The sequence below is a fragment of the Mangifera indica genome, chromosome 2, assembly GCF_011075055.1.
Source record: "Mangifera indica cultivar Alphonso chromosome 2, CATAS_Mindica_2.1, whole genome shotgun sequence".
NCBI lineage: Eukaryota > Viridiplantae > Streptophyta > Magnoliopsida > Sapindales > Anacardiaceae > Mangifera > Mangifera indica.
The window spans coordinates 16,701,582-16,726,115 of NC_058138.1; the positions used below are offsets into that span (position 1 = coordinate 16,701,582).

At 34.6% G+C, this 24,534-nt stretch overlaps 5 protein-coding genes across 9 annotated transcripts; 1 reads left to right on the plus strand and 4 right to left on the minus strand.

Moving 5' to 3' along the window:
• The first annotated feature begins 585 nt into the window (after positions 1–585).
• LOC123201105 (serine/arginine-rich splicing factor SR45a) lies at positions 586–3,727 on the plus strand. Of its 2 annotated transcripts, XM_044616569.1 has the most exons (6): positions 603–797; positions 1,568–1,659; positions 1,758–1,866; positions 2,018–2,167; positions 2,665–2,728; positions 2,827–3,727. In XM_044616569.1, exons 2-6 carry the CDS (start codon positions 1,568–1,570, stop codon positions 3,498–3,500), a joined length of 1,089 nt encoding a protein of 362 aa, XP_044472504.1. In that variant the 5' UTR covers positions 603–797; the 3' UTR covers positions 3,501–3,727. The 2 variants fall into 2 exon arrangements, with proteins under 2 accessions (XP_044472511.1, XP_044472504.1); XM_044616576.1 differs by lacking the exon at positions 2,827–3,727 and having other exon boundaries at positions 586–797; positions 2,306–2,692.
• Positions 3,728–4,003: 276 nt separating this feature from the next.
• On the minus strand, positions 4,004–10,488 carry LOC123201089 (alpha-glucan phosphorylase, H isozyme). Its single transcript, XM_044616546.1, has 16 exons — positions 10,355–10,488; positions 10,041–10,272; positions 9,041–9,220; positions 8,578–8,754; positions 8,410–8,495; positions 8,096–8,285; positions 7,639–7,731; positions 7,257–7,441; positions 7,013–7,130; positions 6,802–6,930; positions 6,221–6,439; positions 5,909–6,112; positions 5,236–5,394; positions 4,678–4,941; positions 4,333–4,523; positions 4,004–4,249 (listed from the first exon to the last, which is right to left on the minus strand). The coding sequence occupies exons 2-16, from the start codon at positions 10,257–10,259 to the stop codon at positions 4,123–4,125; spliced, it is 2,541 nt and encodes an 846-aa protein (XP_044472481.1). The 5' UTR covers positions 10,260–10,272; positions 10,355–10,488; the 3' UTR covers positions 4,004–4,122.
• A 1,037-nt stretch (positions 10,489–11,525) lies between these two features.
• On the minus strand, positions 11,526–14,146 carry LOC123201140 (calmodulin-binding receptor-like cytoplasmic kinase 1). The gene is made up of 6 exons (XM_044616604.1): positions 13,612–14,146; positions 13,328–13,539; positions 13,067–13,235; positions 12,778–12,867; positions 12,377–12,675; positions 11,526–11,933 (listed from the first exon to the last, which is right to left on the minus strand). Exons 1-6 carry the CDS (start codon positions 13,850–13,852, stop codon positions 11,601–11,603), a joined length of 1,344 nt encoding a protein of 447 aa, XP_044472539.1. The 5' UTR covers positions 13,853–14,146; the 3' UTR covers positions 11,526–11,600.
• Positions 14,147–14,348: 202 nt separating this feature from the next.
• LOC123201121 (probable anion transporter 4, chloroplastic) lies at positions 14,349–19,475 on the minus strand. Of its 3 annotated transcripts, XR_006498718.1 has the most exons (10): positions 18,893–19,475; positions 18,159–18,385; positions 17,652–18,018; positions 17,223–17,267; positions 16,973–17,119; positions 15,742–15,879; positions 15,616–15,649; positions 14,984–15,163; positions 14,765–14,865; positions 14,349–14,644 (listed from the first exon to the last, which is right to left on the minus strand). XR_006498718.1 is itself a non-coding variant. In XM_044616586.1 (9 exons), the coding sequence occupies exons 1-8, from the start codon at positions 19,340–19,342 to the stop codon at positions 14,988–14,990; spliced, it is 1,584 nt and encodes a 527-aa protein (XP_044472521.1). In that variant the 5' UTR covers positions 19,343–19,474; the 3' UTR covers positions 14,349–14,644; positions 14,984–14,987. The 3 variants fall into 3 exon arrangements, 2 of the variants coding, with proteins under 2 accessions (XP_044472521.1, XP_044472531.1); XM_044616586.1 differs by lacking the exon at positions 14,765–14,865 and having other exon boundaries at positions 18,893–19,474; XM_044616596.1 differs by lacking the exon at positions 14,765–14,865 and having other exon boundaries at positions 18,904–19,036.
• A 1,033-nt stretch (positions 19,476–20,508) lies between these two features.
• On the minus strand, positions 20,509–21,884 carry LOC123201148 (acyl-coenzyme A thioesterase 13). 2 transcript variants are annotated; one of them, XM_044616619.1, is made up of 3 exons: positions 21,596–21,884; positions 21,363–21,503; positions 20,509–20,794 (listed from the first exon to the last, which is right to left on the minus strand). In XM_044616619.1, the coding sequence occupies exons 1-3, from the start codon at positions 21,881–21,883 to the stop codon at positions 20,780–20,782; spliced, it is 444 nt and encodes a 147-aa protein (XP_044472554.1). In that variant the 5' UTR covers position 21,884; the 3' UTR covers positions 20,509–20,779. The 2 variants fall into 2 exon arrangements, with proteins under 2 accessions (XP_044472554.1, XP_044472550.1); XM_044616615.1 differs by having other exon boundaries at positions 20,509–20,789; positions 21,596–21,881.
• Between the last annotated feature and the right edge of the window lie 2,650 nt (positions 21,885–24,534).

Below are 24,534 nucleotides of genomic sequence, written 5' to 3' on the forward strand. Positions count from 1 at the left end.
TCCTTTTAATTTTATATTTTACTTGGTCTCCTCCATTTTTGAGAGAAATTACAGTTACATTTTCTCTGCAGGCAAAACTCTCAATATATAAGAATCCATTTAAATGATTTAGGTCTATTACAGTTAATATCATTTTTAACTAAATGACAAGTCCAACCGATACAGCAAGCAAGCGGATGTCGTCGTAGCCTCGATTGTTATCTGGTTGAGATTGTAGGTTAATTTCTGGCCGTTAGATCCTCTATGCTCCACTACGGAACCATCCACAGGAAGGCACGTTAGGAAACAAGGATCTCATCTTCCCACCATTGAAAAATTGACTCTTCTCTTAATTGAGTTGACCCCTAATATAGTTTTGTCCTGTTTCCACAGTGTAGAACAGATCTGGTAGATAATTTCAAAACTCATTTTCAAATTTTTTAAAATTGAAATTCAAAAATAGAAAAATAAATATTCATTCTTTTTATGGAATTTTATAATTTTCTAAATTATTTATTTTAATGTTTTTGAAACGCTTCATAAAAAAAACCCCGATCCATGACGTGGCACTCTACGATCGGATACCCGCTTTTACGGGCACAAAAGAATAATCGAACCAGAATTAAATGTAGTTTCACGTCCGACGCTCTCGAAACTTCTTTCAAGTCAGATATTATAGAACCGTCTAACTATTCTTCTCCTTTTATGATATCTTCATGTGCGATAGATATTACCGGTGATTCCCAACTTCATCAAAATATAACGATACGCGCAAAGGCAGACAGAGAGAGAGAGATCAATTTTCATCGCTTTCTCTCGTAAGTTAACGATTTCGTTATTATAATTCGAAGAATTCGTTTCTGTACCCGTCTTGGTGGTGGAATTATATGTGTAATTTGTTAAAATCTGGGATTGTATCTCCTCTGTGGTATGACTTTGAAATTGTCTGAAGAAAGGTGGTGGAGTTTATAGATTTTCAATTCCTTGTTAATATTGCCAATTAAATTATAGATTGTTTTATTTTCTATTCATTTATTTGTCCATTTCTTTTTAGGGTTTAGATTATTTATCGATCTTTTTATTGAATATTTTTCAGTATGATATTCTTTAACTTATTAATCACTTTTATGTTCGATGAAACTGTGTAATCTTAAGTATCTTTCTGCTGCATGTGATCAATTGAATTTATTTTTCCCATAGAACAGGATAATATTACATATCTTTCAACGTGTTATTAGGAAACCTTGAGAGAAAGTATAGAAGCATTTAATATAAAATATGATTTAACTGTAACAAGATGCGGAATTTGTTTTTGGGTTAGTGGTTCTACCTTTAGATATTTGTAAGTGATATATTATTCATATATATGAGAATTGGTAGAATAAAAAATAAATAGAAAGAAAACTCCTATTCAAGAGATTTTGGTTTGCAAAATTTAAGTTATTGACATTAAATGGAAGGAATAGTATTAATGTCTAATTAAACATAATGGGTGTTTATTTTGGGGGATATTGAAGGCAGTTGCTTGTGTTATTTGTGAGTTATGTTTCACTGTGAGTTATATATTTCTACTTTATTTATTTTGCAGATGTCTTACTCTAAGAGGTCAAGATATTCTCGCTCCCCTTCTCCTTACAAGGAAGAGAGCAGGTCCATTTCAAGGTCAAGGAGCCGATCGAGGTATGATATCACTACTTTTAAGCTGTTTTATCTGTTTTTGGCCTGCTGGTGCCTGTTGTAGTGTTGTAATTTTGTGTTTCGATTTGGTTGTTTGACAGGAGCTTATCTCGTGATGTGGAAAATCCTGGTAACAACTTATATGTAACAGGATTGTCACCACGGATCACTAAGAAAGAACTGGAGAAGCATTTTGCAACTGAGGGAAAGGTTCAGATTTTCTGAAATTTTAACTATTTTGCTTGCTTGGAAGGAACATTTTTTTTAATTGTGCTTTGTGTTTATACTGTCGGTCAACTAATTTTGATCCATTGTGTTGTGCAATGTGGGTACGTATTTTCTGTCTTGTTTTGCTTTTCAGGTGATTGATGTTCACCTTGTGGTTGATCCTTGGACAAGAGAGTCTCGGGGATTTGGGTTTGTAACAATGGCAACCGTTGAGGAAGCTGATCGCTGCATCAAGTATTTGGATCGGTCTGTTCTGGAAGGTCGAGTTATTACTGTGGAGAAGGTGAAAGTTTTCTCATTAGGGCCTTTATTTTGATGATTGATTCATTTGAAATGTTGGATCATGTACAGTTTTAGAATTGTGGACGGTTTGTTATTGGTTATTGGAATTTGAAAGTTGTTTGCTTCTTTCCACTTGAAGTTTTTGTGGCAGCAGGTTAGCTGTGTGTAGCAGCTCTTCACCAAACTCCAAAAGTCATACAACTAACAAACAAACAAATCAAACACATGAACAAGTATCAGACTGTTAGGGTTGTATGCCCTGCATTTCTCTCTTCTTTTAGCAATTAAATGTTGTGCTGTTTTTAATTTTGTTTTTGCCATGTTGATTTAATTACATATTATACAGTTGATCTAGGTTTAATATCCCATGTCTCTATCATACATATACAGAATCAGGAAAAGAAAGAAAGAAATAATCTTCCTGTAGCATTTTTTTTGAACTTTTTTTATTCTTATTTAGTTGTTTAGTAATTTGATATTCTTATGTATCTCATTCAGGCACGCAGGCGAAGAGGACGAACTCCTACTCCAGGAAAGTATTTGGGACTGAGAACAATACGCGGTAAGATCATTACCATACTCAATTGGATTTCTACTGGTTTTTAGTTACCAATGGATGGTTGACTTTCTAATGATCTTTTGGCATTTTTGTTGGTACAGTTCGCCGTCGAACACCTAGCTATTCGCCTCGTCGTCGATCTCCTAGCTACTCTCCTTACCGTAGGAGCCTTAGTCGGTCTCCTCGGTATTCCTCTGAAAGAAGCAGGAGCAGATCTTATTCTCCATATCCATACCGGAGCAGTAGGAGGTCTTATTCTCCTTATTATAGTCGGAGGAGGTCCTACTCCCCTTATTATAGCCGGCACCGATCCTATTCTCGCTCGCAGTCACCTTACAACAGGTCCCCAGATGATCGCCACTATAGGAGGCGCGACCGATCCTACTCTCCATATGACTCCAGGTACAATGACCGCTACTATAGAAGGCGTGATCGCTCTTACTCGCCATACGATTACAGGTATGATTCACCAGACAGAAGGCATCGGTATTCAGTTTCTCGAAGCCCTACACCACCTAGGAGGAGAAGCTATTCACGTAGCATCTCTCCGAAGAGAAGGACAAGCTCAAGGCGAAGCTATTCACGCAGTCTCTCACCTAGACCAAGGACCTTGAGGAGGAGTTACTCCAGGATCATATCCCCTCAACCAAGTAGGAGTGTTTCTCGATCTCATAAGAGGCAAGACTCACGTGAAAGTTACTCTAGAGGCTCTTCTTCCAGTAACCCCAGCGCAAGTTCTAGATCCATTTCAAGATCTGTTAGCCCTTCATCGTAAAATCACTTTAATTGTTGTCGACTCTTATGGATTGTGTGCCTAGATATTATGTGTGTATATTATGGATTCAACGTTCGCATTGTAGTGGCTCCCTCATTGTCTCTCATAAATAACCGTCTTCTAGCACTGTTTCGAATTTTTTAGGTGTTGGTCTTGGTTTTGTCTGGATAAGTGATGTTTGTTGTGTTATTTGGATATTATAATTGTTAACTTAGTAGCTTTTCATATGGAGATGGACAAAAATTATCGTCTTATATGACATCATATATGAACATCATCATCTATATATGATTATCATTTTAACCGTGGTCAAGGCCGCACTCGAAATTATGACCCTTCGAACGATATAATGTGTAAATCAAACATTGAGGAACCAAAAATTATCATGAGACAGGACGATAACCCATGGTTAGAAGGTATAATGATCTTATGTTGGCTGGCTTCTCACATTTACAATTTCTCTTCATGGAAATAAATTGTGTCATCTGTTTGAACATTCATAATACAAGCAACTGCCAATTATTATTATCATTCACTAAATAATACAACCAACAAGGACTGCAGAGGTACTGCCTTATTTATATACAGATGGGTTTGCGTGGAATATTTTACTATGATGAAATTATGGTACACAGCATTCCTTGATGTTCCAGATTTCCTTAGCATATTGACTGATTGTGCGGTCACTGGAGAACTTGCCGCTTCCTGCGGTGCTTAATATGGAACTCTTAAGCCACTTCTTCCTATCCCTGCAAGTTCAATTAACATTTTAGCAAAATATAATTTATAAAAGTTAAAACTTTTGCTTAAGTTATAATTGTGATATCATTACTTGTAAGCTTTGTCAACTCTTTCTTGAGCATCCATGTAGCTTGGGAAGTCATGGCCGACCAGGAAATAATCGCCACGGCCATAACCTGAGTTCCCTTCCAGGGAATCAAGGAGAGGGTTGTAATCGTAACTTCCAAATGCTCCACTTCTTATGAAATTCTTGGCCTCCTCAAATCGGGGATCTGGTTTGAACTGAGTGATCAAGAAACACCGAAAAAATATGCCATGAAGATCAGTAACAACACTCCAAGCTAGAACTTTAAAGAAACAAGAATTTTTATCATCTGAAAATTGAACAATGCGAGTAATTCTCTGAATTGGTAAACAAAGAAACACAATTTCATACCAATCCATCTTCTCTTTCCTTGCGCAGTCTAGAGATTTGATCAGCAGTGGCACCAAAGAGAAAGAAATTCTCATGTCCAATTTCCTCCCTGATTTCCACATTAGCACCATCCAATGTTCCTATTATGAGGCAACCATTAAGTGAAAATTTCATGTTGCTTGTGCCGCTTGCCTCCATGCCAGCAGTGCTGATATGCTGAGATAGCTCACTTCCTGGAATAAGCATCTCCGCCACGGATACGTTGTAATTTGGAACAAATACTACCTGAAACATTTTTCCAATGATGGTGAGGATGGGAAGGAGAGAAAAAGAGAGATTGCTTAGAATTAGCATACTTCTTTGTACTATCATTGACAACATATTGGAAATAACTTTTTATTTTAGTTTAGGTCTCAACTTGCCTTGCTCATTTGATTTCTTTTCCAAATTGAGCAAATTAATCTATTAATCTAATATAAAGATTAATTCTCCAATAGAAAAGTTTTCCGCTACATTGTGGAAATTCATACTTCATTATAGAAATATTATGTAAGATGTAGTTAGTTTTTAATCGATTACCTTCAAAAAACTATTGACCTCAGGATCACTATTGACGACATCACCAACATCATTCACCAACTTCACTATTCTTTTAGCATTTGTATATGTTGCAAATGCTTTCCCTCCAATCATAACAGTGCGTGGAGTAGTAGTCTTCCGCTCCTCAGGACTCATCTCCTGTCATAGTTCAGTTCCGAAAAAGCTACTCAAAATTATATGTCAATTATGCTACATCAGCTCACGCAGTTTCACATTCAAAGCGAAACTGCAACAGAATAGATGCATGTTATGAAATAAACAGGTGTGAGTACTGTGGATGATGGTGTACAATCATAGGTCAAGACTCAGGCATTAAACTTACTGGCGATATTAGAACATCTGAGTTCAATCTCTAAATAATTTTAATTGGCAAAGTCAAAATAGAGTTTTGACAGTAAACAATCGATAAAGATCAATGTAGCAAGCCTGTTGGGAATAGGAGCTGCACTTGGTTTCTGTACAATATAGTTGCAGCACACACGACAGAACCAGAAGGGATTGTCATATAGGCAAATTGATTATGCAGATGCGATATTAAGTAAACAATTCAACATAACTTAACCTGTCTATTTTTAAGTATTTTCAATGAAAATTACCATTAAGAAAAGATAACTTACTTAAGTTGCAAGAACAAAAGGGATGTTTCTAATACCTTTAACTTCTTGTATCTATAAATTGCGCCCAAAATATTCAATAGCTGTCTCTTGTATTCATGGATGCGCTTGACTTGTATGTCAAATAAGCTATTTGGATCAACACTTACACCTGTCACGCGCTGTATGTACTGTGCCAAACACTTCTTATTGGCCATCTTAGCAGAAGCCCATTCAGCTTGGAGTTCTGCATTGTCAGCAAACTATAGGAGAAAGTATCAATTGAGTATGCAACATTTTCTGCAGATTAAAAGGAATCAACTACATAGGAATGTGTATAAATTTTGTTTGAAAATTTTTTTGATACATACTTTTCGAAGACCTACAAGTAGGTCAAGGTTGGTAATCCACTGGTCAGTTTTTAACCATTTTGTGATTATGTTACTGAGCTCAGGATTGCAAAACCGGAGCCATCGACGAGGAGTAATGCCATTAGTCTTATTTTGGAGCTTGTTCGGCCACAAGGAGACATAGTCTGCAAACAATTCAGCCTTTAAGATGTCACTGTGTAGCTGGGCAACACCATTCACCTACAAGAGAACAAATGACTTATAACAATAACGAATCTAAACAATGGTTGATAAACGAAGGCACTTACAGATAATGAAGACAAACACAGAAGAATTAGGATATTTAAGGAAAAAGCAATGAAGGCTAGGAAGGCAAAGAACATAAATCATCATAGAAACTTTTAACCATAAAAAATGTTTTTTTTTTTTTTTTTTTTTGCAATTTGACCCAGGAAAAGTACCAAAACAATCTCAACCAGCAACAAAGTTCATTTTTTAACAATCAAATGAGATCTAATTCAATGGCAGATTCCCTAAAATCAATATGGACTACATTTATTTAAAACAGCTATCCAAGTTTGTCCCAAGAATGGACCTCTTACCGTGTGCGACACCACTACACATAGATTTGCCATCCTAACAACTGGCTTTTGCGGATTATCATCCAAGATGCGCATACTGGATATCTTGCTCTCAAGGTCACTCCGTGTGGCACGAACCATCTCAATGAACTGCAAATTATGTAATCTTAAAATTACAATGAAATACTGTATCTGCAGGTCTGGAAACTACAAACGAAGGACGCATCGGTACCCTCTTGTCAATCTCTTGAATGATTTCCATGTGCCGAGGAAGAAGCTTCCACATAATAGCCTGTGACCACTTCTCAAGTGCTTCAGGAAGTACTGTATGATTGGTATAAGCAATAGTCCTGGTTCGATGAATATTTTTGACTAAATTAAATTCCAAAACTAAATATGCGCTAGAGCAAGTCAAAAAACAACTGGAAAGAAAAATGTTCAAAACTTTCAAATATTTGGCAAAAAGAATAAGGCACCTTGCTGTCACATCCCACGCTTCATCCCATCCAAGTCCTTCCTCATCCATTAATAATCTCATCAACTCTGGAATTGCAAGTGTAGGATGAGTGTCATTCAGTTGTACAGCAACTTTGTTGGGAAATTCAGACCATTGGCATGAGCCCTTTCGACCTTTCCTCTGCTTGAATCTAAGAATGATGTCCTGTATTAAGCCCAAGATTAGTGCCAACAAATAACTGGTAGCATGACTAATTAGCAACATTCTGCAACTTTGACGTCATCAACGTCATCTTAAGGATGATGATGGTTTAGAAACTACAGTTTGTGTAGAACCAAATAAGCTGAGACTACAGCTAGAAGAAGAAAAGAAGAAATAAAAATAAAGCTGAATTTACCAACCTGAAGTGATGCACTACACAGAAAGAATTGTTGTTTTAGCCGCAAAAGCTTCCCACTTTCAGTCGTGTCTCCAGGATATAGAACAGCGCAAATCTGCAAATTGAACAATCATGAAGGTAAGCTTCATAAAAAATGTAAAAGTGCAGACTTGGACACACTGCATGAAATTATAAAAGAAGCTCAAAAGCAAATAAATCTTTCCTGTTCTTAGCCACGCAACACAATATAGGTCATTTAGTAGAACGCTAATTACAAAATGAACATTAAAAGACAATCAAATATAAGCTTTGTGAAAAGAAACATTTTACACTAAAAACCAACTTTGAAGCTAAAATGGAAGGTGACAGCCTCCTATATTATTTAATTGAGTTTTATTAAACAAGCAGCATAAGTTGTTCCACATAAAGGGTAAATTCCAGCCAGGGCACTCTCTATCCAAGGATTCTTGACAACCAACCTGTTGAGCCCGTGAATGAAGCTGTGCGGCGGCTTCATATTGTCCATCATTGAACTGAAACAAATTAAAATCCTGAGAACTAGCTTTTGCTTCCCAAAGACGAAGACTGTTAGTGTTCTTAGTTTTGTATCCCGGGATTGGCACATCATAGGCTAGCGCTTGGACAACTTCCCCCCCAACCCATTTTCGCCTGTATGTACATTCAAAATAAGCATCACTTAATAATTTATATGCCTTAGAAAAACACTTGAATGTGAAATGGAAAAATGTGAACAATGTTTTTACGAATACATAATTTTTAAATTAGTACTTACGATCCATTTGGATTAACCTCAACCTGCCCAAAGAATCTAACCGGGAATACCAAATCATGTCTTACAACTTCCCAAGGACTAAACTTCTGCATCGTTCCCATTAAACAATCCATTAGTAAATTTCCAAGGTAAAATAATTACAAAACAGAACTTCCTGGTAAATTTAACCTCAAGCCAATCCTCAGCAACTTCCTCTTGACCCTCCTTCGTGATCTTCTGTTTGAATAGCCCATACTTGTACCTCAAACCATAACCCCATGCAGGCAAATTTAATGTAGCCATGGAATCCAAAAAACAAGAAGCTAGCCTTCCCAGACCACCGTTTCCAAGTGCTGCATCTTTCTCCTACAATTTTTCACATCAAATGATCATCAGCATTTTATTACTGAAGTCAAATTCATGTTAAGGTCTACTTGTAAACAAATGATGCAAACTTAAATTGTTAACCAACAGCATAAATAAATTTATGTTGCAGCCCTCTTGATTGATTAAATGACGTCTACACATCCACAAGGCAGGAGGATAATCACTCCCTTAGTAAAAAATAAATTCAATTAAAAAATACCAACAGAAAGTTGGCTAAACAATTACCCTGAATGCCCTACCTAAATAACATGAAAAATCTGATTACCTGCTCAGTTATTTCCTCAAGGTCATGGCCCAACTTATTTAAAGCATCAGCATATGCATTTTGAATGTTCAGGTTCCCAATTGCATTGGTCAAAGTCCGTCCTTGAAGATATTCCATAGACAAGTAGTATGTCTGCTTTGGATCAACTTTGTGATAATGAAGGTAAGTCTCGTCCCATTGCTATCAAAATCACCAAAAGATAAACAAATCATGATGTAACCTTTTAGTATCATTTAAACCACTAGTAATCATGCAAACAGCACACTAAATTACACCAAAAGATTTTCTTCCCTGAGCATTAGTTTTCTTATAACACTTTGGTGAAAATATTCCAGCTCCATTACACAGCATTTAATTGCTGTATCTCATTCATTCATTGTAGATAGTAATGTAAGTATTATATAGATCATTCCTTCACAGCACATGCAACCAAAAGATTAAAGCTACCGTAGTCCAGTCCAATGCAGATGGCGCTATTCAGCTATTTAAATTATAGAAACATAAGTAGCTGTTTGATATAAATTTTCCTTTTTCCAAATCCAAAATTAATATAAAAATTACATTAGCAGACTGTTTGGTAAAAACTTGCGAAAAAATGTAGAACTTTTTAAACCAGAAGCAGCAAGCATGTACAAATATTTTCACTGTTTTACTCGATTTTAAAATATATTTCACCTGACGAATTTTCGCTAATTTTCTTCGAAAAAAAAAAGGACCCAAATGCACTTTCAATCTTGAAAAACACAAAATCAAATTTTAGTTTCCATAATTAAAATTAGTTTTGAAAAGTAAGTTAAAAAAATGATACCAAGCAAGATCTATCATATCAATATACTGGCTTAATAGCAAAAGGAATCTAACCAGAACAACGGGCCAATAAAATATAACTTACAACTACTTAATCTCCAAATAACACAAATTTCTTAAATAAAAAAGCAAAATAATAACAACAATAACAACATAAAAGCATCACAAAACACAACAGCTTGTAAGATTTTACTTGAACAAGACGATCGCGGACACTTGCTGCGGTGGCAAAGAAAGCTTGCTCCGGCTCAAACTTGAAAGGCAAAAAATGCGGACTATAATGCACATGGTAATTAATATTTGACGCAATTCCATCTGGCTCATTCGATAACGGTTGCGCAGTTATCGGCACTTTGGCTGATTCGGCCGATGCATTTGTACCCTTGGCCTTAGAAGCAGTTTCTGTCGCCATTATGTATCAAAATCTTCGAGAAAACAAATTTTTTTTAAATAATTAATTCAATTGAATATGAAATATAGATGAAAGATAAGAGAGCTCAAACTCACCACTGATTCAGAAGTGAAAAATGATTCAAAAACAAAGGTGCTGCGAGGACTAATTAAATATCCGACATGAAGCGGTGTGTGAGAGGAGATATTTATGAGAATATGCTTTAAAGAGGAAACCAACAAAGGAGTTGATGTGAAGTTGATAGTGATCGTAGCGGCAGACAGATAATATCAGAGATTGAAATGCATGAGAGTGATTGAAGAAGAAGAGTAAGAGGTAGACACGGCACGTTGATGGGGATAAGAGAGGACACGTGCAAGCATTGAATGCAAAGCACGCACAACTAGATGGAGGGAGCGAGACTCGGCACTAAAATGTCGGATCTGGAGGGGGCACGGGTTTCTGGCGGAGTTTTGGACGGCTGAAATTGTGGCAAGTGTCCATGTCATCAGCTTCTCCTGATGAAGATTTTTTAATTTTTTTTTCTATTTGAGGAAATGACATGTTACCATTCGTAGCACGAATAAGTTTGTATTTCTTGTGCTTCTTACTTTTCTTTGTGATCTTTTGTATATAATTTTCCCAATTAATTTCATTTAATTTCGGATTTTCTCATGATTAGCTTTTTTTTTTTTTAAAGATCTCATTAATTCTGTATACGGAGAAACGTTTTTTTCAAACAAAAAATTTTATCAAAAATAAAATTATCTTTTTAAACTGAATTAATTATATTAAATAAATAAAATTTTTAAATAATAATTATTTTTAAATAATTTAAGATTCTTATTTTTATCTCACATCTAAAACTCAAACCTTCTTGAGGCTTTGAGTGGGAATTCTATACATTATCTAGCCAACCTACCTTTTTGGAGGCTATACGATGGAAAGGTCGAAGGAGACATTGCGTTCAAATGCATGTGTTAATCATCAGGAAAGATGGAGGGGGTCAAGGGGATTTTCAAATTAGAGTGGATTATTTTGATAATATTCTTTCTTTTAACTCCTTCTATCCTATTTTATTTTTTATTCCCTATATTTATTACGACTATCTTTTGGTCCTCTATGTTTCATTTTAGCTCCATTGCCTTGTTTATCACAGATAAGATAAACTTTGCAAACAAAGAAGAGAAGAGAAATTGATAATTTGCATGTGATTTTAGGGAGGAAAATCAAGAGTTTATCTTAATTGTTTGTGTAGTAATATATATATATCTGTATGAACACATAGAAGAAGAAATTTACATTTATTTTATGTGAAAAATTAAAAAAAAATTGAAAACAAATAGTCAGAAAGCACTTGTTTTATGCAGAAATAAATTTATAGGTATCATCATCCTCAATTCCAAATAATGTTTGCGTATTCTTCTTGACATCTCTATCGGGATAATCAGAAGAATGGTGAGAAGTGGGGGCGGTGGAAGAAGAAGAAGATAAGGATATTTCTCTGAATTCTCTTCGAATTCCCCATAACACCTCTGCACATTTCTTCATGGTAGGCCTTGATTGTCTCAATGGTAACAGGCATTCATGAGCTAGTTTAAGGATCTTCTCCACTGCCATGGTTGATGCCGGAGTTCTTTTTAGTCTTGGATCCATGACGAGTATGGCTTCTCCTCGTTTTGAGTTCTGGATTGCCTGCATACATTGAGGTTCTTATGTCTGTTTGACAATAATTCGATTGTTCAAGGTTGTTCTATTACCATCAGGCATATATTAGGTTTGCTAGTACTATGATAACTATATAGGGTTAGATTTAAATCAAATCGAGTTCGGATTTGTTTAAGTTCAAGCTCAATTTATCTCAAAATTATTCAAGTTTGATTCGTTTGAAAAGAGTTAAACTCAAATACGAATGAAGTTTGAGCTCAAAGAGAGCTTTGAGCTTCACTTAGTATTATAGTGAAACAAAAAAAAAAAATTATGTTTTTCAGACGCATGAGCATTGCAGATTATACATGATGTATGACGATCAATTTGCAGCATATGACTCAAGAAGATTCAATCAATAAAAGCAATGCATCATGCAGCTCATTGAAATGCACTAGAAGTCTCAATTGAGGGATATTTATAGTGCTTACCCATCTTATGGTTACTCTCTCCTTGGATGGTTTGTTTGGTTCAATTGGGTATCTACCAGTGATAATCTCTACAAGCAATACGCCAAAGGAGTAGACATCGCTCTTTTCAGTAAGTTGATACGTCCTGAGGTATTCAGGGTCCAGGTAGCCTGCTGTTCCTTTAATTTGAGTAGAGATGTGAGTTGCAGTAGGATCTTCTTCAGCCATTCTTGCAAACCCAAAGTCTGCCACTTTGCCCCGAAGTTTCTCAGTGATGAGGATGTTTGATCCTTTTATATCTCTGTGAATTATTGGAGGATCTGTTGATTAAACAGTAAAATGTCAGTGTCCTTAAGCTTTTACTTTCCCAATGTAGACGAAGGGGTAAACAAAGAATCTGTCTAATTTTAAATTGTACATACCTGAGTATGTGTGAAGATAGGTAAGAGCATGAGCTACATCAATTGCAATGTCCAGGCGTTCAGCTGTTTCAAGTCCACTTCCCCTTTTCCCTACAACAAGAATGGCTTTTCTTAATGAATTTGTTTACCCTGACACTCAGCAATGGAATCAAGAACCTGCTTTATCTACAATTAAAACTTTGCATTGTCAAAGTCCAAATTTATCCTGTATTTATCAACTATGTCTGCATTGTTTGATTCTTCTGATTTCATATTTCCAAGTTTGTTGTAATTACTTTTCTAGACTTACCATCTAAATGCTCCCGAAGATTTCCATTACCCACATATTCAACCACAATAATCTTCTCGTCTCCTTTCTCTAGATATCCAAATAACTTCACTAAATTCAAATGCTCGATCTTTGATAAGGTCAATATTTCATTCTTGAACTCCTGCAACGTGTGTTTGTCATACTTGTTCTGCCAGAAATCATGCAATGTCAAACTTTTAGTGGTGATGAAATCAAAGATTTAGAACATAACTCCATTCTTCTACAGGCATAATTTTGTACCTTTTTAGCTCGCTTTGCAGCAACAATAGATCCATCCTTAAGCTTTCCTTTGTACACCGTTCCAAACCCGCCTTCTCCAATTATATTTGCTGCAGAGAACTTTTCAGTTGCCTTGTAAATCTCTTCAAATGAGAAGTTGACTGCGGCAAACTGTCCACTAATGGAACCAGAAGACGCATATGAATTCGTTGTGTAACTTCCTGTTGACTGGTCTGTTGAATCTGCAAATCATCAATACAAAATAAACAAAATCTTTGTAATTGTCGCATATCTATAGGACTTACATGATAAATGTTTAACTTGAATGTTTCTCTTGCTGGCATCATCAGGTGCAGCTCCATTTGAAGTGGCCTTTCTTTTCCCCGGGAGAAAGACTCTAAAAACCCGAGTCACCTTCTTGGCCGCAGCTATGATATAACCAAGGGCAGACGGAGTCTTACAACGAAATTTGCTGGTCGATTGGAAATCCGATTTCAGTTGCGTTGGGCTTGAGTAGACAAGTTGGGGAGTTGATGGTTTCTTCATCCGTACGGCTTGTGGTCGATGAGCAGAGAAGTAGGCTGATCATAATATCTGGTTGCCAAAGTTTTACGGTGTAATCTTTGATTTTATTTCATGTGAAGAAGACCGGTTCAAGCATGAATTGGTATAATTTTTTGTTTTACTGCAGAAGGAATGACGATTGGTGATAATTGAATTTTATATTCATATGATCAAGTCAATCCATCTAGTAGCTGAATAGAATATATAATTGGTCAGAGACTTGAATCGGGAAGGTTTAATTATCAAGCTGAATGATGTTTGCCATCAACAGGCCCGCCAGCACATTTTAAGGTAGGAGACCTTGACCATCTCAATTCTAGAGATTCTTCTTTTCTTTTTTTGGAGTAAATCAGTGAGACACTCTCTGTAAAGCATGGGATAGGAGAAAAGTTACCTAATATATAGAGACCTTGATCAGATGATGTGAAGTGATAATTGATTGTTCCGAGTATGACATATTATATGTAATCCAACAACCTGGCAACCCAAAAGTTAAACTTAATTGAACAGTCACAATTGAAGCACCCAGTATCATACTTGCCCGACCGCACCAGAAAACCAAACCCTCATGAGGTATGTGAAAATCATATACTACAATTTTCTTTTATTTTTTTAAAAGGAGAGAAATATTATATTTACATCAGATTTGACTGCTCAACATTCTGTGCAATTTTCCAGTCCTACTCTAATTGCAGCATCTGAGTCTTTGCAATTTTCTGGTGTTCGGCAGTGGCGTTTAAACTTGTTCAACAAACTGACAAAGCAAAAAGTTACCTGCATATGGAAATAAACAGGGAAATCAGATTGCTCTACTGGGATTTACAAAACAATGACTGGCTAATAATATTCAGTAAAAACTGCTGATAGACCAGTAAAAGACCGCCAAACACCTACCATAAGGCCCTGCAGCTTCTTAGTGGCTAAACCCTACAATACATTCTTCCCAAGTAAGGAAGAGATAAGAGGTTCAACCCAATGAGATTGGGGTGTTTGAGCTTTGAGAGACAACCCATATCATGTTAGCTCAACATGGATGTTTGACCAGTAAAAGCTAGACATAACCAAAAGAAAGAAGAAAAAATAATTGGAATCATCACAACAGAGGATACTTACCAGTTTAATTGAAACTGACTCTCTCGGAAGTAGAAAAGATGATGTAGAAAAGGGCGGAGAGAAAATATAAGAGCGATGTAAGCAACAAAAATCCTTGGAATGAACCCACCAGTTCAACAAAAAACCCAGCTCCAACAGTTCCTAGAATGGCTGCAAATGTTCCAGCAGTATTTGATATTCCTAAAACCAGGAAAATGAAAATTGTTATCACATCAAAGGTAAATTTCAAGATCAAAGAGCACTTTCACATATTTCATTTATAGGCGAAAGAAAATAATTATCTGCAGGTTCTCACAAATAAGTATTTCCCTTTTATCATAATAATTATATAATACCCTTAGCCAACTTCTAATGATAATAGAGTTTGCATAACAACTATAAGCTAAGTATCATCAACCATAAGAACCAAGCAGCACTCACAACTTATATATGCATGGCTTGGAAGAGTCACCATCTATGGTGCAACTAGTAGAAACCAGTGACAGCACTTATTTAAAAATATAAAACCTAGCTAAATGACTTTAATATACCCGTTTCACCAGTGCCATTGAGTCCTCACAGTTAAGATGACAGGTTTAATATGAATGTATGAGATCAAACAAATATTTAACATCATATTTATTCCATAATACCATGTAAAACACCAGAGTACTGGGGAGCAATTTCCTGGTAACAGCAAGAAAAGGGAAACAAGTTAGAGGAAAGTGAATAAGTATCTCTAGCTTATTATTGAATTTTTTAGCTTTAAGCACTCAAACCTGAAGATTCACAAGAAAACCAGAGTGACTGAAAGATTTCAGCCCAACAGCTAAAGTAAGCCAAGAAGACGCAATAAATGGACTTCTGGCTGCAGTTAAACCAATAAGAGCAATCCCAGGACCAATAAAGCCAACTGACTGCAGATTAGGCAAAAAACTGGATGCTTACCATATAATTCAAAAGGCAGGGCCAGACTAAAACGTTAATTAATACAAGAAACTCAAAATATAAAAGACAAAAAGAATAGATAATAAATAGTCTCAATCACCCATGTTCCCAGCTAAATCATTTCTCTCACTCAACTTTGTGTGAGAATGTGATACACTCATCACATGAAGGAACATATGATGCAAGCATAACTTTTTCTATTAAATTAGATTAACAGACAAAAAAAATCATATTAAACTCTTAATAAGAAGAACAAAATTCAAAATTTTCTTGTGAGCTCATACAAAAAGGATATCTATATTTCATCTAGTTTCTATACTTTCAATTCAATTTTAGACGCAAACTTATATATTACAAGTGGAAGCCACCTTTTAAAGTGTAATGAAGGCCAAACTCCACATCCCAAACAGTGGCACAATTCAACATTAGATCAAAGTTCTAGCACCATAGCCCAATAGTATGTAACTAATACTTAAAAGCCAAGGATTCAGTCCAGGAATTTTAAGTGTTATGTTAAAAGTTTTTGTTGAACAAGAAAGAAAAGGTTTCAAAGTAACCTGTAAATGGTTCTCTTTTCCTTTAAATGGAAATAAAAAGTTGGTATTATATTAAGAGTAGAGATACAATAGTGGATGAGGTTTACGCAAAAGCAGAAAACAAAAAACCCTAGCAGGGAATAAAGTTCTATGGATGTGCTCTGTTAAAACTTAATCAAAGGGATCTTAAAGGTTCCTATTTCCAAAAGGTAATCACTGTCATATTTTCAAGGGTCTTTACATGTACAATTATATGTCAATCAAAGTTCTTAAATATTCTTCATTTTAAAAAATTATGTTTACAGCATCGTCTGAGAACAGTAAGTAAATTACATGCCAGGTTCTCAAAAAATAAGTACATAAACTTTCTTTTTCTTTTTATTTCTTTTTCTTATCAGGAAAGAAGAGAGATGGAGAGAAGTTGTGTATAAAAGTAAACCTATGAGCAAAGGCCAAAGAAGACAAAGAGAGAGGGAGAGAGACCGTATACTAATGCAGATATATGCTGATGAATTAAGCACCATACCTGCATAATCTTGCGAGTCAAAGTCATACTTGTGCCATTATGTATCAATGTATCTGACCATAAACCACCAATGTATCCCATGAATGCCATAACACTCCATGGAACGGCACTAAACCATGCTGCTTGTCTCAGGTCAACATGATACACCTGTAATAAATATCAAGTATTCAAAACTTCTAAAATGCATATGCTCCAGCTGGCATGCTTCAATCACGTTAGAAAACATAATTAATTAAGTATTAGGACTTACTGAGTTAAAGTAGATTGGCATCCAGGTAAGGATAACAAAAAAGCCCTGTGCAAATATATTTTTTTTCAAATATTAGTTCACATAAATGCCTTCACAAATTGAAAGCATAATGCAGATAAACACAAGTTAATAGGCAGTGAAAACTTTCAATTAATAAAAGTCTACCATCTTAAATCACTACTTCTTTTTGTTAAAAAAGGCAGTTTCAACTTCACAATATAGGACGCAAGAAGGGTGTAGAGGGCAAATTTAGTTTAGGGAAGTGCAATACTAAGTGAGGTTGATGCTTTAAGGCTTAGGAAGCAAAAATTAATGCCTAGAGAAATTGTACCAAAATCTATTATCAAATCCAACAGTATAGTATGTAAAAAATTAAAAATAAGTACAAGATAATTCTATGGAACACTAGGAAAGATATGCATGCATTACCCAGCTATGCATGGCATTGGCAATGATAAGGGACCATGTTGGCATTTTAGATAGCAACCGGCCAAAAGGGGGAATCACTTTCTTTGTCTTAGGTTTATTCTCCATCACTAGGGGCTTCTGCTTCCTGTCCAGTATGTACTCCAGTTCATATTTTGATATCTGGGGATGTTGATCAGGAGTACTTGATGTTGCAGACAACCAAACCAAAACCCACAGAAATCCAGATAACCCAAAAATTACAAATGGCCCAAAAATACCAGCTTTTGACATTAGAATTGGGGAAAGCATGAGTCCTATAGCATTTCCAAATGTAAATCCGCCCATTGCAATTCCAACAGCTCTGGCTCGTTCTGTTTGTGGAAACCATCTGAGAAAAAGTTAAAAAATATTTCAAACCTTTTGTTTGACAAACACCTTTTTTTCTCAACAAAGAATTTTGTGAGGCGCATAATATGTATCATCACTTGATGCTGATCAAGAAATGAAAAACGAAAAGACCATTGCTACCTTGCCACCATGTTGTTCATGGAAGGAAGAGCCACACCTTCTGCAATCCCAAGAACAGCTCGCATGGCCAACAGAGCCCATAAAGAAGTGTCTGCTGCCCAAGGAGTAAGAAAAGTAGCTAATGACCATAATGCCACACCCCATGCCATGACCACCTTACCACCATAATAATCCACCAAAGTCCCTCCGGCTATTGGTGAGACCAGGTATCCCCAGAGGAAAGATGACTGCCAAAAGTGAGTATAATCAGTTAGACACAATTAAATTAGCACAATTGTCACAGTGGAAGCGCATGGTTATTACCAGCAGTTATACAAAACCATCAAGCCTAGTTTGGACCATAGCAACATAATTCCACATTGAACAACATTGCTGCTAATCAAATAAGCACATATAAGAAAACCCATCTTCATATTCTAGCAAGTATTCAAAAGATTCAAGAAGTCAGAGGGATGATTAACACAATCCCAGTACCACTAGCAAATAAAGCTTAATAACAGAGATTAGGAACCAAATATGACTCTATATAACATAATTTTCTAACATAAAATACAGAATGACGTGTAATAATATTATCAGTGTGACGTTGTAACTGTTTCTGTACTAGCAACCGTGAACTTCTCACAAACCAACATATATACATTTTGTGGAAAGTCGAATTGATATCAATTACAATTACTATAAAAAAATTAGATATAATATTAAAATTTACACTAACAACTAACAACAACCACCTGAACAATACCGGAAAACGATCGGCTCCAGCCGTGAGCAAGCGACAATGGTATAATCGCGACCGACATGACAACTCGATCGGCATTACAGAGCGCCAGTGCCAAAGCAAGCATCGCGACCACTTTGACTCTCTCCGAAGTAATAAACTCAGCAAAATTCGGCGCCCGTATTCCATTCTGCTCTGGTACCAAACCGAACTGCTTGTCGTTCGATGAAACTCTCGTCCTCACAAGAGACCTGACAACCAATGGATGCACAGCCGAATTGTCGTCTCTCAGCTGAACTTTAGAAGAAATGTTTCTGAAGCGTTTTCGATGAGGTGAATTACTAAGGAAATGAAACGAGAGTCTGAAGTTAAGTAATTTAGTTCTGACGATTTTAGGGTTTTGTGAGAGATTGAAGGAGCGGTTGTGAATTGGTGAATCAAGCGAGAGTGAAGAAAAGTTCATGTCGAGAGCCCTGCTGAAAAGCTACAGAGAGAAGACTAAAAAGGCCTTACCTTTTTCCGTTGCATTGGAGGGTCGAAGCGTCAGTGCCCCTAAATACTGCGACTACAAGTGGAATTAATTTCAATATTGAATAAAACTTCATGTAAGACAAATTATACAAATTGACTACGTGAGTTTTTTTTTAAATTTTAAAATTATTTAATTAAATAATTTTATATACAATTAAATATAAAAATTTATATAATTTATTTATACACATAATATCACTCATTTAATTTTAAACCGTCCTTCTCAAACCCAAAAAAAACCCAACCTTTCTCTTTTTTGTTTTTCTCAGTCACGGGCATTATCTTTTATTGAATCAAATGTACACGCAACTCCCAACTGCCCATCTTTGGCAGAAATTCAAATGCGATATTAACTAAACTACCCCTCAGGTTTACTTCGTGATATGCGTCAGGTGGCGAATGACTTCATGAAATTTTGTAAAAATTAATGTTACGAGGCCTCTGGTTCAGCATGATACATGATTGACCCTATAATCTATATTTTTTATTATTAAAAATATAATAAAACTTAAAATATTAAAAATATAATAAAGCTGAACCCAACAAATTATTTATTAATTCAAATTCAATTTAAATACATTAAGTAAAACTCAAGTTTATAGAGCTATTGTGATTTCATAAGCTCGCATTAAAATAAAGTAAGAAGACCTACGGCATAGACAGCCAATGACTGTTTTTTCTGAACTGGATATTGCTATGGATTCGAAGGCTATGGTTGCCTAAGCGCCTTGTTTCTCTACCTACAAATGTATCCCATTGTATCGAAAATGAAACCAATACACCAAGCTACAAATCAAAGAACCATAGTCTCCTATTGAACTTCTCCAAAAGTTTCTTTCCTGGGTTGTGAGAGAAAGGATTATTGCACTTCTTTCTCATTTCAAACTTTCATCAACTCTCTAACCATGAAGCGTGCCCATCACAACCCAAGAAATAAGAAGCTGGGGTCTTCTTTCTTGTTATATCATCTCATTACAAGCTTGCCTTGCGAAAAATACTGGCAATTGGCATACAGATTGGTATGATTTGCTTAGCACTCTGGAGCAACTTCCAATTTCCAAATTCAACCCTCAAAACTTCAGTCAGTAAGCAATAAAATTTCAAGCAAATCTTCCTTTATTACAGATTCAAAATAACAAGGATCATAACAGTATTCTTATTTACAACAAAGAACAGAGTCTTGCCTTCATAGATAGTAATTTAAAATAAAAGTTTTTGCATTTCCTACAATTAAATCACATCTTACTAGGTTGCCTACCAAACAATGAATGTCGTCCTTCAGCTATAACCTCACCCGTTGCTTTGTTTTTCAGGAGAACGATTGTTCCAGAATAACCTCCTCTTTGCCCTAAAACCCTTGCAGTAATCTCTAACTCATCCTGTGCTATTAAAACCATGAATCAATATCACACAAAAAAAGATACCATGTTTCCATTTCTACACTCAAATGCACAACAATACCATTGCAAATAAGTGCATACAAAGAAAACAAAGTAAATTCAATTAATGTAATCAATCTAAAGCACACAGGATACAAGCTTTCATAGCTGAGCTAATAATAAAAGTTCAGCTTGACAACAAAAGTAACTCACATTATATATTAAATCTTAGTTGTTATTCTTATCAAATTAGATTTACAGAAAATACTACCATTCTTCAACTTATTTAGTAATTTCTAATTTAAACATCAAAAAATAAATGTGAAATCCAACTTCACAATATCAATATCAAGCTATTTGCTATCATGATATTTGTAACATTGAGCGTTAAATTAACAACCAAAAAAGATAAGAGTGAAAATTTGCAAATTCCTAGTGAGACTATTGTAGCAGAACAGCAATCCAGTTGGTTTTCAATTCAAGGGGAGAAACTAAAGCATACACAAGTCCATGAACAATTACAGTAAGCATAAAAATCAACTAAAATAAGCGAGATGAAACTGGCTGGCTTACATTCACTTTAGCAGTAGAAAGGAACGAGATTGACATGTCAACCGACACTTTCATGGGAAGACCTTCTACGTGGACAACGGCCCCACCAAATTCATCAACAAGGTTAGCGATCGCACCATTAGCCAAATTACCATTAATATCCTGCCACAATTATAATTCAAATTAAACATTCTACAAGTAATTATATGAAACTACTATTCTTTTTTCCTAGGGTTTTATTTTGGGTAGCTTACAGTGAGGCGAGGGGGGATCGTGAAAGAACAGGAGACGAGGCCAGGCTCGACTCGCTCGACTCGGATGCCTCTCAAAGTAAAGTATTCGTAGAAGCTACAGTCGACTCCGACTCGGTGCGGGTGGATGTTGAGGCGCGACACGCTCTCCGATTCTTCTCTGCTCAGTTGCAAACACCCTCTGACTTTCTCCATTTTCACTTCCATTACCCCGTCGTGACTCGTGCCAGCCTCATCAAAGTGTCTTCTTTGGTATAAATTTTCAAGGGAGGAATTATACAGTGTTTTCATATGACGAAACGCAAGTAACGAATGTTTTAAAGAAACAATCAAGACCGTTGAAATGTGTTCTAACTTACAGTATTGACATTTGATAATCATATTACTAGTATTATACAAAAGGATAAGTTTTTAATTAAGAATAACATTTGTCATCTTTGGTGCCAAATCAAACGTTAACGAGATTAAAAGAAAAGGAAAAGGGCAATTTTTCATCCAAGTTTTCTTGAAAGGATAAATATATATTTATAATAAATAAAAAATTTAAACACTTACTTAAGTTTTAATTTATTAAGATACGTTCACATATTTTTATTATAATTAAAGGATAAATTTGTTATTTTATTCATAATTTTGACATAATTAAAATTATATTTGTTTTTCTTCCTTGTTTGAAAAACTAACATTTTTTCCTATGAATTAAGTTTTAAAAAAGTAACTTAATCACTCTGAAATCCAACCACTTTCTTCAATAATAGTCCACCAACAGCAAAAGAGGTGACATCATCTAAACAATCTAAGTATGATAATTATTGTTCAGATCTAGATAACTTTTTGTTATTCAATGAAGGATGACACTCGTCGTTTAATCTTTAGTTATGTTAGTCATCGGTGGTCGAAAGGAGAAGTGAAAAAAAATTAGAAATTTGATGAGAAAAAAGTCGTTTTTTAAAGTTCATGTATAAGAGTTAAATGTTAAATTTTAAACCTTAAAGGGGAAAATGAGATAAAATTACATATTTTTTAATATTATTATTAAATAATGATTTTACTCTTATATTTAACAAAAAATTTAACAGAAATTTAGGAGTAGATAAGTATTTGAGTTTTTTAACTATCATTGATATATTTTTAAAATTGAGCTAAAACTTGGGCGAGAAATAATCCTTAGCCTTAAAAAAAATTTTAATTTCAAAATGGCCAATCAGCAAACATGCATCATTGACAATCTTTAATCACATAATACAAATTCAATTCTAACTGGAATCACACTGAAATGAAGCGATTCTTATTAAAATTGGATTGATTAGATGCAATTAAAGAATGAGGGGCAAAGATTATCTAATTTTAGTAACATTGAAAATAATAAAAATATTTTTGTCTTTTCAAAATAATACTATAAAAAATTAACTAATTTTGTTAATTATAACTACAGAGTGTAGGAAAATATCATTTTTAATATTTATATTCAAGAAAAAAAGTAATTTTTCACTAGAGTTTTAGTATAATTTCAAAATCATACTTATGATAGATAAAAAATCGCATACTTATTTATGGGTTAATTATCGTTCAAATTTTTAGTTAAAAGGCAAAAATAAAATCATCATTTTACTCATAAATCCTAAAATCTACAAAATTTATATTATTTTTTCTTCTTAGTTTAGAAAACTCATATTTATCCCTCTATAATTAAATTTTAAAAAAATTCACTTTTCTCTCATTTCTGGGTTTCATTTCTAATGACTTAAAGAATCGATCAGTGATTGAGAAGAAGCGAAAATATTCTCCAACGAAAGGCGATTTTTCGTCATCCAGATCTAAATGTGACGAGACCAAACTCAATTTGAGTTAACCTTTATTATCAGGAAGACTCGATAGAAGGCGACCCTAAACCATAGTTATATTTATTAATTTTGTGATTTTGAAAAGACCTGTTGTTTTATAATTTGATAGGAGGATTGCAGAAATAGTTTACGTATATAAACCAATCTATCCTTTACACACAGTTGCAAAGTAATGGCGTTTGACCCTATAAATAGATGACCCAGACTAAATCTTTGAAAATTAAATTACATGTTTAACAATTTCAATTAAAAAAATACGTTGCATAAAAACATAATTAGGAACGTGATGATTGTACTCGCATATTTAATTGGTAGATACATTGGGTTTGGGACATTTTCCTACTTAAGGTTGGTCTCATTGGCATTTTTCTATGCAATATTTAATAAAAAAATTTCTACCATCATGAAAATTCCCATATTAATTTTAATGATAAAAAAATATTTTTATAAATTTATTTAATATATATTATAAAATTAATTTCATTTTATCTCTCACTCGTAAATAAATTTCATTTTCTTAGTGAATTTGTAAATTAAATTATTTAAACTCATAAAAATAAATTCTAACTCGCAATAATTATAAAAAATGTTTATAGATGTATAATTAAATCTCATCATACTAGATATGACGTATTTAAATCTCATTGTTTGGAGTGCTTTTTCAACCAAATAATATTATTTTTAGCACAATTTAGTTAAGTTCGAATCTAATTAATTTATCAATGATAAATGGGTGGATTTTTTTTAAATTTTAAATTTTTTTATGATTATTAATAATAGAATTAACATAAATCAAAGGTAAAAAATATATTCCACTAATTGGGCTTGACGATAAATGAGTTGTTTTGAATTTTTAAAGAACAGAAAAGTGTCAATAAAACATGCCTGGGGTGTAAATATAATGTTGTGGTTATATAATTTTATCTTGTCTTCACGCATAATGGTAATCTAATATATTTCCCCGAAAAATGAATAGAATATTGAATTTATTTTACAGGAAAGAAAATTGAGTAGGAAATATTAAAGAAACTTTAAAGGAGGCGCATAATTGAAAAAACGGGGCCTCGTGCTTCGAAGTATATTTTCTAGTGGGTTTTT

What these genes read in the sequence shown, in the direction of transcription:
- LOC123201121 (XM_044616586.1), bottom strand. Translation starts at nt 19,342, where the DNA reads ATGAACTTTTCTTCACTCTCGCTTGATTCACCAATTCACAACCGCTCC. An exon ending in CCAATGCCATGCATAGCTGG is followed by an intron (nt 17,268 to 17,651) that starts GTAATGCATGCA and finishes ATATTTGCACAG; the next exon opens with GGCTTTTTTGTTATCCTTAC. An exon ending in TGACTCGCAAGATTATGCAG is followed by an intron (nt 15,880 to 16,972) that starts GTATGGTGCTTA and finishes CCTAATCTGCAG; the next exon opens with TCAGTTGGCTTTATTGGTCC.
- LOC123201148 (XM_044616615.1), bottom strand. Translation starts at nt 21,799, where the DNA reads ATGGAAGTGAAAATGGAGAAAGTCAGAGGGTGTTTGCAACTGAGCAGA. An exon ending in CGATCCCCCCTCGCCTCACT is followed by an intron (nt 21,504 to 21,595) that starts GTAAGCTACCCA and finishes TAATTGTGGCAG; the next exon opens with GATATTAATGGTAATTTGGC. An exon ending in TTTCTACTGCTAAAGTGAAT is followed by an intron (nt 20,790 to 21,362) that starts GTAAGCCAGCCA and finishes TTAATAGCACAG; the next exon opens with GATGAGTTAGAGATTACTGC.
- LOC123201089 (XM_044616546.1), bottom strand. Translation starts at nt 10,259, where the DNA reads ATGGCGACAGAAACTGCTTCTAAGGCCAAGGGTACAAATGCATCGGCC. An exon ending in GTGTAGTGGTGTCGCACACG is followed by an intron (nt 6,440 to 6,801) that starts GTAAGAGGTCCA and finishes GTTCTCTTGTAG; the next exon opens with GTGAATGGTGTTGCCCAGCT. An exon ending in AGGTCAATAGTTTTTTGAAG is followed by an intron (nt 4,942 to 5,235) that starts GTAATCGATTAA and finishes AAAATGTTTCAG; the next exon opens with GTAGTATTTGTTCCAAATTA.
- LOC123201140 (XM_044616604.1), bottom strand. Translation starts at nt 13,852, where the DNA reads ATGAAGAAACCATCAACTCCCCAACTTGTCTACTCAAGCCCAACGCAA. An exon ending in TCAAGTTAAACATTTATCAT is followed by an intron (nt 13,540 to 13,611) that starts GTAAGTCCTATA and finishes CAGATTCAACAG; the next exon opens with ACCAGTCAACAGGAAGTTAC. An exon ending in TCTTCGGGAGCATTTAGATG is followed by an intron (nt 12,868 to 13,066) that starts GTAAGTCTAGAA and finishes TTCTTGTTGTAG; the next exon opens with GGAAAAGGGGAAGTGGACTT.
- LOC123201105 (XM_044616569.1), top strand. Translation starts at nt 1,568, where the DNA reads ATGTCTTACTCTAAGAGGTCAAGATATTCTCGCTCCCCTTCTCCTTAC. An exon ending in ATTTTGCAACTGAGGGAAAG is followed by an intron (nt 1,867 to 2,017) that starts GTTCAGATTTTC and finishes TTTGCTTTTCAG; the next exon opens with GTGATTGATGTTCACCTTGT. An exon ending in GGGACTGAGAACAATACGCG is followed by an intron (nt 2,729 to 2,826) that starts GTAAGATCATTA and finishes TTGTTGGTACAG; the next exon opens with TTCGCCGTCGAACACCTAGC.